The 12223-nt window shown below is 62.1% G+C and overlaps 1 protein-coding gene across 2 annotated transcripts; it reads left to right on the top strand.

Moving 5' to 3' along the window:
- Positions 1-1901: 1901 nt before the first annotated feature.
- Positions 1902-10790, top strand: PHF24 (PHD finger protein 24). 2 transcript variants are annotated; one of them, XM_065861045.2, is made up of 8 exons: positions 1902-2263; positions 7228-7600; positions 8470-8655; positions 8816-8894; positions 8982-9184; positions 9450-9616; positions 10149-10247; positions 10349-10784. In XM_065861045.2, the coding sequence occupies exons 2-8, from the start codon at positions 7232-7234 to the stop codon at positions 10446-10448; spliced, it is 1203 nt and encodes a 400-aa protein (XP_065717117.1). In that variant the 5' UTR covers positions 1902-2263; positions 7228-7231; the 3' UTR covers positions 10449-10784. The 2 variants fall into 2 exon arrangements, with proteins under 2 accessions (XP_065717117.1, XP_065717118.1); XM_065861046.2 differs by lacking the exon at positions 1902-2263 and having other exon boundaries at positions 7340-7590; positions 8513-8655; positions 10349-10790.
- Positions 10791-12223: the final 1433 nt, after the last annotated feature.

Here is a 12223-nt window from a genome sequence, read left to right as displayed (position 1 = left end):
CCCCAGTCCTCTGGGGCCAGAGTTCATCTGCAGAGATGTTTTCCTCTGATCCCATTTACCGCTGGTCTCCACTTTCTCCAACCCACGTGCATCCCAGCACCTTTCCACTGTGCTCATGGGGCCAAATAACACAAAATGTGATTTCCCCTAATGGAGAGCGTCCTTGGGGAAGGTTTCCACACAGAGAGGTAGCCCAGGGCCAGAGCAGGGCAACCAGAGGCTCTCTGCAAGGCTCCCACAGCTGATGGAGCGAAGCAAGATAGAACCTGACAGCCACAAGCAGAAAGCAGATAAATCCCGTCTGCAGCACGGCTTTGCACATCTCCACTCAAGATGTCTCAGGTCCCGGCGCAGCACCCAGACACTGTCCTTCCCAGCCCCCAGCTCTGTTTGTGAATGACATGGGCTGTGAGCCATCTCAGCTCACTGCTGCTTGGGACAATGGGGAAGTGGGGAGGGTCTGTAATGCAGGCATTGGTATTGGGGGACCGGTGTTAGCGGCCATAGATCTGCGGGAAGGTTGGCAGGGGGTGAGAAGTGACCACATCACCAGCTTCAGATCTGCTGGGAGTCACTGCAGACTGGACGAGGACCAGGGACAAGCCTGTCACCAGTGTGTGCCACAGGATGGAGCAAACCTTCCCCCAGTACAGCTCTGGAAACACCCTCGATGCTGCTGTGCCCCTGCCACTTGCTCTTAGGAAGACAGGACACTGCATGGGCACTGGAGCCTGGGTCCACCACAGGCTTGTTTGGAGGTGGAGAAGACCCCAGGTATGGTACTGCCCACCTCCCAGGAGCCAGCAAGCTCCATGCATCAAATGGCCCTTCACCCAAAGGCCCCCACATGTTCCCCATGGTCTCTGCATGGGAAATGTGACATCCCCTCGCCATGCCGCTTGCTGCCCTGCCAAGGCTTCATGAGCCCCTCTGCAGACACAGGCATTGCCGCACACATGCACGCACGTCCTCTTCTCTGTGGGGTGGTGGGTCTGCATGGAGCCAGCCAGGTCCTGCCCCATGGAGAGCACGGGGCTGGCATGGCCGGGTAGTCAGGTTGGAGGGTGATGTCTGCCCAGCAGCATCCCAGGGCACAGTGGACTGGGCAGAGCATCCGTCTCCCCTACTTGGGAGACGATCTGCCATATCCAGCCTGGGTGACGGACAGGGTAGCTCTGCAGCAATACCCACTGGCGAGGGCCCTCTGCTTTAATCTTCAGGACTAAACCCAGGCCTGGCTGGAAGCTGCTGCTAGGAGGGCTCAAAGGCTCTTGTTCACTAAGTCATGCCCTGGCAGAGCTTGGACCTCTTGAAGGGAAAGCACAGCCCCCTCAGCCACTAATACTCCATCTCAGCGGGCTGTCAAAGGGCTGAGTGACCATGTCCATGAGGAGCAGATATCCCACCTTCAGAAGCACTGTACCTTCCTCTCCAGCCCAAGATCCTTCCTCCTGCCCATCACCTCCCTCACACTCTCCACGAACCCCCGCTGCAGCCCTGTGGCGTGCATCGAGGTCATCTCCAGTCCTGGGGACCAGAAGAACTGAAACCCCTGGTGCTACAATTGCACCAGGCATATGGAGCTGCCCAGAATCACCATGCCTCCGATGCACCATGGCATGGGGAGGACAGCCTGACTGCAATCCCGACTGACAGGCAATGGGTTAAAGCGGCCACAGGTAGCCTGTGGCCAGGGGTCTGCGGAAGACCCTGGCCAGTGGGCAGGAGAGACCTTTGCTCCTCCATGGATGCAACCCCATCTCTGTAGTCCTTGAGGTTTCCTCAAAGAAAGGTGGTTTGTCCCCAGGGGCCAGAGGAGATGCAGGGAAAGCTTTTATTGGTATCTCCCAGCCAACGTCAGCCCGGTTAAAAAAAAATGCTTCGTGCCTGAGAGAGCTGTTTAACACAGCTCAGGCAGCAATTGGTACAGGGACAGCAAACCAGGCTGCATCTGCTCAGCCCCAGTCACAAGCTCCCTGCTTCCTGTGTGTGTGTGTGTGTGTGTGTGTGTGTGTGTGCGCTAGACACAGGCATCGGCTCCCAGCATCTCGCTGCCTCCTGCATCCTCCAGCAGCAAGTGCAGGGCTCTGGCTCCTCGGGTACCAGCCTCACCTCTCCATCCCCCGGCGGGGATTTGCATGCGGGGCGTGGGATGCGGTGAGCACCCACAGGTGGAGAGGGGGTCGTGGCCAGAGGCAGCAGCTATGGGCATCGTGTGGACTGCTCTCTAGGGCTCGCGCTCCCCAGACGGACCCTGACCCTGGTAAGTGGCTTTTTTGCTGTTGTTGGCTCTTTGCCCTGTGCATGGCACAGGCTGGACGCAGATCACAACACCCATGGGTGGGTCCCCCCGCTCTGTCCCCAGGGTGCTGGTGGCAGGGAGCGTGACCAGGGCTCCTGAGATGAGGTGCTTGGGAGTGGGGATGCAGACGGGGCAGAAGGGTCCTGGCTGGACATCGGGGTCCTGATGTGGGTGCTGGAGAGAGAGGCTGGAGAGGGAGATGAGGAGGAGAAGTGGGGAGCTGGGCGGGAGCCGTGTCTGCTGCAGAGGAAGGGACTCTGCTGTCATGGCATTTTCATCCCCCTCTGGGAGATGGAAACGTGCGACACACCTATAAAATCTGCCATGGCGCGGCAGGACAAGCAGCCTGATCCAGCAGGAAGCGCAGCCACTAGCTCAGTGTCCCCAGGAGGGGGACACAGCACAGGTGGGGCTCCATCGACCCCCCCAGACCTCCCCACCAGGACCCCGCAGCCCTGCAGGGGCTGGGGATGGTGCCATCAGCCACAGACCCTCCTGTCCCGTGGCAACCAGGTCATCTCATAGCAGCAGCAGCCCCAGCAGTGCCACAGTCCCAGCACGTGCCATCTGACAAGGAGAGGGGACAAGGGGGTGCTGCTGGACCCTTCTGGGCATCCCCAGCCAGCTCAAGGATGTGGGATGTCGAGTCCCCCAAGCAGAACCTGCTGCCTGCGCTGCCTGGCACCCCTGGCTCCAGGCAGGCAGCAGTGGGCAGGGTGTGCAGGGCTGTGCCAGAGCCATGGCAGCTCCTCTCAGCCCTGCCTGGTGCCCTTCGGACCAAGCCCTGGCACCAGGCTGCCAGGGGCCTTGGGGTGTCTGCCCCATCAGTACCCCCCTCTTCGTGTGCAGCCAGGTTGCTAATGCTGCTCCCAGGAAGGTGCAGCACCAGGGGGTGTAAACACTGGGAGCCTGGCGAGGGCAGGGAGGAGGCCTGGCCCGTGGGCAGCCCTTGGGGACCAGGCGCATCCTTCCCCACCAGCCAGGGAGCCCAGGAGGGGGTCCTGCCCCTGGCACACCCCTGCTGCATCCCCTTGAGAGGGGCTGCACCAGCACGGTGGGCAGGCACCAGCCCAAGCAACCGCTGGCTCTTGATTTGTTCCATGGGGCTTTGCACTAAGGACAGACCATGGGGCTGGCAAGCATGGCTGAGCTGGGGACAGGAAGGAAGCAAAAGCCAGCCCCAGGCACCCACGGTCCTGCCGCGGTGCTCCACACCTGCAGCCACTGCCAGGCACCTCAACAGCTCGCCCTGCACCCATGGCCCCCAAAACACGCACATCCCGCACCCCCAGCTGCCACAGCCACCACACACACCATGTCCACAGGTGCTGCAACATCCGCAGCCCACACATCCCCCTGCCAGGCCATAACACCTGCCCTGAGCTGCCAGCCCTGCATAGCACACCCACCCCAGAACACATCCACCCCAGGACACATCCACCCCAGGACACATCCACTCCAGAACACATCCACCCTGTAGTACATCCACCCCAGGACACATCCACTCCAGAACACGTCTACCCTGTAGTACATCCACCCCAGAACACACCCACCCCACAGCACATCCCCACCGCTTTGCTCCCCACCGCATCCATCCTGCACTCCCAGCCACCACAACATCCCCACCGTGCCGCGATACACACACACACGTCAGCCACCACCCTCACAGCCAAACTCGGTGTCCTGTAACGCCCAGCACAAGCCTCCCTGCTCCTGCTGCTATGAGGAAGAGGAGATTTTGGAGCCATGCAGGGAACAACTCTGTTTGCATTGGGTGCACCGCCACAATGCCTCCTCTCTGTGTGCCTTCATGCTGGCCACCAGCTCCATCTGAAATGCCCTCGTCCTCCCCAAAGAAAGGCTGATCCCCACACCAGCTGCACCAGCCGTGCCTCAGTTTCCCCATGAGAGAGCTGCATGAGGCTGGGAAAGATGAATCCACGGGTCTTAGGACGAAGAGGTGTTTTCTGGCTGAGCATTTTGCTGCAGGCAGGAAGTAGTAAGGAGTAAACACCCATCAGAGGACCATGGGGAACAGATGGTACCCAGAGGGCAAGGCAGGGGTCCAGGGTATCAAGGCAAGGGAAGGTGCCGACCACCTGCTGTGACAGCACCCGGTGCTAGCCGGGCTTACCAGAGCTGAGCATTTGCAGGCAGCTCCGGCCCACGCCCAGATTTAGCTCCTCCATGGGGGCTACCTAAAAATATGCCCCACATTGGCACCTGGCAGCAAGGTCGAGACCCCAGTGCCTTGGACTAAGGTGAGCTGGGTGGTGTCACCGGGTCCCTGACCACCAAGCACCTCAGCAGGGTGGCCACAGATAGCAGCAGAGACACCATGTCCCCAGGACACATGGGAACGCAGGGACGGCTTAGGTAGGTTGGGCTGCTATGGGGCAAGGGGGTCTCTGGTACACCCTCCCCATATCCAGGGGTCCCTGGAGAGGGGGGACCCCTAAGCCAGGCAGGACTTTGAGCCAGGCCAGGTTCTGTGTGGGAGTGATGCCCCACCTCACATGACCAATGGGTCAGGCAGGGCATGGGGGAAAAGGGGTCCTGGAGAATGCGTAGCAGGTTTGGGGCCTGCGGAAAGGCAGCGGGGGCTGGAGGTGGAGCTCAGGATGAAGCTGTTCAGGCCCTGGGTGTGCAGGCAGGGCAGAGACAGGGAGACAAGCAGAGCTGAGAACACACACAAGCTGTGGCAGGAGTGAAAGCCTCCAGACTCCAGCCACGCAGCAGCTGGTGGCACCGACTGTGGCACATGACACTCAGGGTGGCCTTAGGAGAGGACAAGAAACAGGGGGACAGGTTGGGAACCTCCAGCAGTGGTGTGGGGCGGGGCAATCACACCATGAACACGCAGGGGAACCTCATTTTGGGGGTATACAGCAGACTCCTACACCAGCTGCCCCGCTGTGCCACAAGGCCACTGGGGATGGGCCCAGGGCCCTGTGGCTCTGCAGGGAGATGCTGCCAGCATGCTGGGAAGCAGAAGCATCCATGCAGCTACTGGGGAGACTGATGTGCCGAGAGCTGGGGTTCACACCCCTCTTTTGGCTCTTCTCCATGAGCCCAGCCCCTCTGCGCCCTCTCCTCCCCACTTCTCCCCAGGGTAAGGTCAGGATCTGGCCCACGCTCGGTGATGCAGGGATCTACAAAGGGGGCGATCTCCCTGCAGTGCCCCCAGCTCCCTGGCTTGCAGGCAGAGCTGCAGTGCTGCCCGGCAGCAGTGCCGATTCTGCCCACAGCCGATGGAATTCTGAGCTGCCTGGGCAGAGGTGACAGCACAGCGAGGAGGTAGAGACACCCAGGTGTCTCTCCCCTGGCCAGCACAGCCGCAGGGATGCTATCGCTGTGGCTGGGAGCTGTGCCTCCTGCTCTTCCCCTCTCCCACCTTTGAAAACCCCAGTTGCTGCAGCACCAGCCCCGAGCTGAGCACAGGGGCTGAATGGTGCAAATACCACCATCCCCGCACAACGCCGAGACCCCCACACAGGCGGGACGGGACCCACGTGTGTCACACCCAGCTCCGCGCGTGGGAATCTGCAGGCAGATGGTCTCGCAGTGGTGGGGGGGGGAGGCTGGGAGATCACATGCGTGTGCGTGCAGCCGTGTTTTGGTTTGCACACCCACACGTGCATGTGAACAGAACCCACAGGGCTGGGGGTCACAAGGCGAGAGCATAGAGCTGGGCATCTGTAGGGATGAGCGAGGACCGCATGCTCTGCTGGGCACCGCTGGTGCAGGGCAGCTGTAATTACCCTTCCCAGTAATTACCAGTGCCTGAAGCACTTTGTCCTCCTGCAGCCACAAAATCCCAGCGTGTGCACGCGTGTGCAGCTAATTATCCCGCTACCTGGGGACATCCCTGCTGAGGTAGGCGAGACGGGAGATGGCTGCTCCCATCTCCTCCTGCCTGCACAGGCAGCGCCTGCTGATCCCCAGGCACCAGCTGGGAGCTCCGCTCAGCTGCAGCATCTTCCACAGCCCAGCCCAAGTGGGGCATGGGGACAATGCTGCGACCCATACAGGGTGATGCTGTGCCCTGCACCACCGGAGAATAAATCCTGCTTTTCCCCAGCGTCAGCCTGGCCCCGTTGTGACAGAGTCCCACTTGCTATTGCTGCTGTTGCCCTCCCTATTTTACCCCAAGATGAACTTCCCTCAGTCCTGCACCCAAACCCCCTTCTTGGGGCCCCTGTGCCCCAGACTCATGTGCTGCTGCCCTCCCCTCCTGCACCCTCACAGCCTTCCCACAACTGGCACAACCCCTCCACATAGCTCCTTGCTGTGAGCCACATCAACCCATGTTTTGAGGTGAGATGCAGGATGCCCAGCGATCAGAGCAGCAGCAAACACAGACACACAGGAGTGTGTGAGCACAACAGAGACTGGGGGGGTGAAATTCCCCAAATTTAGGGAAGGTAAGAGACCCAGCACCAGCTCTGCTCTGGCCCAGCCCTTGGCAGAGCTGCAGGGAGGATACCTCTCACCCTTGGCTGGCCAAAGAGGCTTTCTCCAAGGCAGAATGGGATGGTCACAGTCCCTCTGAGATTTACTGCTTTGGTGTGGGAAGGCCCTGGATGTGTTTTTTTTGTTAAGCCAGAGCCTACTGAGCAAGGATTGGGGAGGCAGTGTGCCCCCAAACCAGGTCCCTGCTTGCTGTCCTGCTTCCCCACGCACACTCAGACCCACCACAGCCAGATTTCCACATGGCTTTGGGTCCATCTCCCCATGGCCACCACGGAAGACCTCAGCACCAGCTTGCCAAGGAGCCCTCATCTCTCCCTGTCCCAAGCTGCTCCCTGCAAACCCTGGCAAACAGCCACCAGGACACCTTTTTGGGGCCAGAGACATGGTGCAGGGTTGGAGAGCAGCATTGCCAACCAAGGCCTTAGCACTGAGACCGTTCCCCACCCCCACAGAGCCATGGGGGTGCTGATGTCCAGGCGGCAGACGGTGGAGAAGGTGCAGAAGGTCAGCTTGGCCGTGTCAGCCTTTAAGGACGGGCTGCGGGAGCAGCCATCGACACGGCGGCGGGCAGAGGCGGGGGCCACACGCCGGGGAACGCTGGAGCAGGAGGTGCAGGAGGGAGAGGAGGAGGCATCAGCAGGACCTTCCCAGCCGGAGGAGAGCAGCGCCAGCAAGGCGGCCTGGGAACGGCTGCGGGATGGCCGCGGCGTGGAGCCAGAGGAGTTTGATCGAGCCAACAGGTTCACACCACCCGCCTTCATCCGGCCCAAGCGGGAGCTGCATGATGACGAGCCCCCGGACATCAGCCTGGAGCAGCGCGAGCAGGCAAGCAGAAGGAGTATAGGGACGGGGATGGGGAAGGAGGGATGGGGACGGGGCTGGAGATGTGCAGGGGAGAGCCCTGGGGATATGCAAGCATTGCTGGTGCCTCCTGGGCAGTAACAGCCTCCTGGGCACAGCAAAGCCCCATGGAGGTGGCTCGGTGGGGCAGGGGCCCAGGGTCTGGGCTAGGCAGCTGGAGGTGCCATGCAGGGAGAAAGGTGCAACTGGTCAGATGTGCCTCAGAGGAACCCTGGGGTGTCTTGGAGGGGTCACTACTGGGCACAGACAGCTCCAGCTTTGGGGAGGAGAGAAGGATCATCCATTTGTCAGCCTACAGCCAGCCTACAACTCAATGCGTCCATCCACAACTACGACCCTTACAGCCCATCTACAACCTAACAGCTTACCCACCCATGCCCGCAAGCCTTCAGCCCACCCATCCACACCCATGACCCCACCCATTCATCCACCCACCCTGACAAGCCTACACCCCAGCCCACCTACAGCCTTACAGCTTGTCCATGCACACCTACAACCAGCCGTCCCACAGATCAGCACTTCCATCCACCCACAGTACAGCCCTAAAGAACAGCTAACCAACAAGCCCACAGCCCCACCAGTCCTACAGCAGGACACCTTCACCCTCCATTCATCCCCACAAATGCATCCACACTCCTCACACCCACCAGCCACACCCCCTATGACCCCACCACCCACCTATTCCCTATGCCAGCCCAGCACAATCCCACCCTCCCGTCCCCTCTGCCCCCCAACACCCACCCCCACCTGCAAAGCACCACCCTGACCCCCACCTCACGAAGCCAGCCCCCTGCCCACTCTGCCCCTCTGAGCAGCTGCCCACCTCTCCCCAGGTCCTCAATGACGAGATGTGTGAGATCTGCGAGGTGTGGACAGCCGAGAGCCTCTTCCCCTGCCGCGTCTGCAGCCGGGTGTACCACGACGGCTGTCTGCGCCGCATGGGCTACCTGCAGAATGACAGTGCCATGGAGGTGACGGAGACGGCGCACACCGAGACGGGCTGGAGCTGCTACTACTGTGTGAGTTCCCGGGGTGGGGGACGCTGGGCTTCCACTGGGTGGTGTGTGCTCCCCAGGGAGCCGTGACTGGCATGGATGGGAGCAGGGTCCCACATGGCAGCCTGGTCTGGAGTGATGGGGAACTTGCTGTCCCACGGGTCCTCTCTGCCCCCCACCCCAGGACAACCTCAATCTCCTGCTGACGGAGGAAGAGATGTTTAGCCTGATGGAGACCCTGCGGCACTGCAAGATCATTCCAGGTGCAGAACCCCCCTCCCTGTGTTGGGTCCCAGACAGTGAGGGGAGGCAGGTCCCCCCTCCCCAGATGCTGATCTGTGCCCCCCCAGAGACCTGTCTGACCCTGGACGACTTCCTGCACTACAAGCACCTGGTGCACAAGCAGCAGTTTGAGCGGCCCATGGCCGAGGCGCAGGAGGAGCAGGCAGCCCTGCAGTTCTCTGCCCTGGACCCCGACAAGAAGGGGCACATCGAGTGGCACGACTTCCTCTCCCACGAGTCCATCCAGCTGCTGCAGAAACTGAGGCCACAGGTACAGCCACAGCACCCAGCTCTGGTTCCCATGGTGGCACCCATGGACACAGCACCCAGGGCTGGATCCCATGACCAGCACCCCCAGACATGACACCCAGGTCCAGTTCCATCACCAGCACCCATAGACATGGTACCCAGGGACATCTCCCATGGCTGGCAGCCATTTCTGTGGCACCCAGGATGGGAGATCCCCACAGTGCTGGGCAGGAGACTGGGGGTGTTCCCGTGGGGCAAGCTCTCTCTGTTCCCCTCTACCCCCCCAGAATGCGCTGCTGCGGCTGCTGACGGCCAAGGAGCGGGAGCGAGCACGGACAGCCTTCCTGGCCCTGGACCAGGACGGCGACGGCTTCATCAGGGAGGGCGAGTGCCGCCAAGCCCGGCACGGCTGGTTCCGCAAGCAGCAAAAGGAAATGCCATCCTGCAGCGTCAGGTACGGGGACACCTGCCCTGGGGTGGGGGTGACATCCCTGCCTGGGGGCCCTACCACAACCCCAGCACCCACCAAAGGGGCTCGGTGCACAAACGGCTGCCCCCTCTCCCAGCCACATCCCCCTCTGCGCCACAGAATCAGTGTCCCCAGTTGGAAGGGACCCACAAGGGTCATCGCGTCCAACTCCTGTCCCTGCACATGACAACCCCACAGTTCACACCATGTGTCTGAGGGCGTTGTCCAGTCTCTTCTTGAACACTGTCAGGCTTGGGGCCATGACACCTCCCTGGGGAGCCTGTTCCAGTCTCCAGCACCCTCTGGGTGAAGAACCTTTTCCTAATGTCCAACCTGAACCTCCCCTGGCACATCCTCCTGCCATTCCCTCGGGTTCTGTCATTGGTCACCAGAGAGAAAAGATTGGTGCCTGCCCCTCCTCCTGCCCCAGAGCCCTGTCCCAAACCTGCACACCCCCTCACCCCACCGCCCCCATTTGGGGTGCCAGGAGGGGGACAAAGGGCTCCCTCCTCTGCAGCATCAGCCATGTAGGGCCCATGTCGGAGAGCAGCCCTGCCAGCAGCGGCAGCAGCAAGAGCCAGAAGACCCCAGCGGCTGCAGAGCAGGAGGAGGCCAGGTGAGGCTAAGGGGGGCTTGAGGGGGACACCCCCATTTTGGAGGAGACCCTGGGGGGAGCAGCAGTGTGGGGGCGGTCAGTGAGCCCCTGTCTGCTCGCAGGCCTGTCGACTGGCCCAGCTTCCTGCGGGAGAACGTCGCCTACATCCTGGCCGCCCGCCCCAACAGCGCAGCCCTGCACCTGCAGCCCCCCCCCGCCTAGACCCGCCGGCGCCATCTTGGGCAGCGACGCTGCTCCCGCCGCGGAGACCCGCCCGCCCTCCCACTGGGGGCAGAGCCAGGCACCGATTGGCTGGCAGGGGAGAGGCTGCCCCGCCCTCTCCCCTGCCTCCGTTTGTGATTGGTTGTGAGGAGGATGGGTACCAGGCTCTGATTGAGTGAGGGAGTGGGTGTGGCGCTTGGGTCTCTGATGGATGGGGAGAAGTGGGGAGTGGCAGGGAGTGGCCACACTGCCCCCCCACCCACAGACCCACTGTGGGGAGGGGTGCTGTGCCTGGGGGTGCCGTGGGGCACAGGGGACTCCCCCACAGATCCCACTGTGGGGAGGGGTCCTGTGCCTGGGGGTGCCGTGGGGCACAGGGGACTCCCCCACAGATCCCACTGTGGGGAGGGGTCCTGTGCATGGGGGTGCCGTGGGGCACAGGGGACTCCCCCACAGATCCCACTGTGGGGAGGGGTCCTGTGCCTGGGGGTGCCGTGGGGCACAGGGGACTCCCCCACAGACCCCACTGTGGGGAGTGGTCCTGTGCATGGGGGTGCCATGGGGCACAGGGGTCTCCCCCACAGACCCACTGTGGGAGGGGTCCTGTGCATGGGGATACTACGGGGCACAGGTTGTGCCCCCCCCACCCCACTGTGGGGAAGGTTCTGGTTCACAGGGATGCCGTGGGGCACAGGGGCTGCTCACCACAGACTGCATTGTGGGGAGGGGCCCAGTGCTTGAGGATACTATGGGGCACAGGGGCTGCCCCTCACACTATACTGTGGGGAGGGGTCCTGTGCCCAGGGATGCCGTGGAGCACAGGGGTCTCCCCCACAGATCCCATTGTGGGAAGGGGTCCTGTGCCTGGGGATACTATGAGGCACGGGGGTCTCTCCCTCAGAACCCACTGCGGGGAGGGTTCTGTTGCCCGGGGATGCTATGGGGCACAGGGGCTGACCCCCACAGGTCCCACTGTGTGGAGAGGTCCTGTGCCTGGGGGTGCCATGGGGTACAATGGTCAGGGAACCTGTTGCCCCCATGATCTCCAGCCCCACGGCAACCCCTCACCCACCAGCACCTGGAGCCATTGGGGATCCATCCTCACGGATCCCCAGCCAGAGCAGGGTCTGCCCCAAGGAAGAGTGGGGCTCACCCTGGTCCTGGAGCTGAGTGAAGGTAGTTCTGGGATGAGAGGGGAACACTGGGCAGCCCTGCACTGCCAGCCCCCCACAGCGCCATGGAGCAGCACGGCTGAGCCTCCATGCTGCTGACAGCTGCACTGTGGGTTCAGCATGGTTGATCCTGGTCAGGAGGACGTGGCTGACACCCTCTTGGCCTCTTTCATGTCCCTGCCCAGCTTCAAGAGCAGCTGGAGCCTGGTGGGTCCTCCCTTGGACCCGCAGCTCATGGTCATGTCTGTGAGAGTGTTTCCCAGCACAGCTCAATGCTGCCCTGCTGGGGATCAACCATTTAATGACAACAGATACGTTGTGGGAAGGAGCACCAGGAACAGAAGGCACCAAGAGAACAGGAGGGCAAGGTTGGATGCACGGGAGCGCTCCCCTGCATCCCTCATCCCCTCCTGTCCCACAGGATGCTCTCCCCCCGCACAGCAGACCAGTCCCACACCAGCCCTGTTTGCTCCTGCTCCGTCCGCAGCACAGCACCCTCACCTCACTGGGGACACCAGTGCCCAGGGCAAGAAGGTGGCAGAGCCAAGAGCCCCCCAGGGTGTCAGCTGCAGGGATGAGGCACTGGCTGGGCAGGGTTGATGC

This window comes from Patagioenas fasciata, chromosome Z (genome assembly GCF_037038585.1).
Source record: "Patagioenas fasciata isolate bPatFas1 chromosome Z, bPatFas1.hap1, whole genome shotgun sequence".
In the NCBI taxonomy this organism is placed as follows: domain Eukaryota; kingdom Metazoa; phylum Chordata; class Aves; order Columbiformes; family Columbidae; genus Patagioenas; species Patagioenas fasciata.
This window is presented reverse-complemented; position numbering and strand designations above follow the sequence as displayed.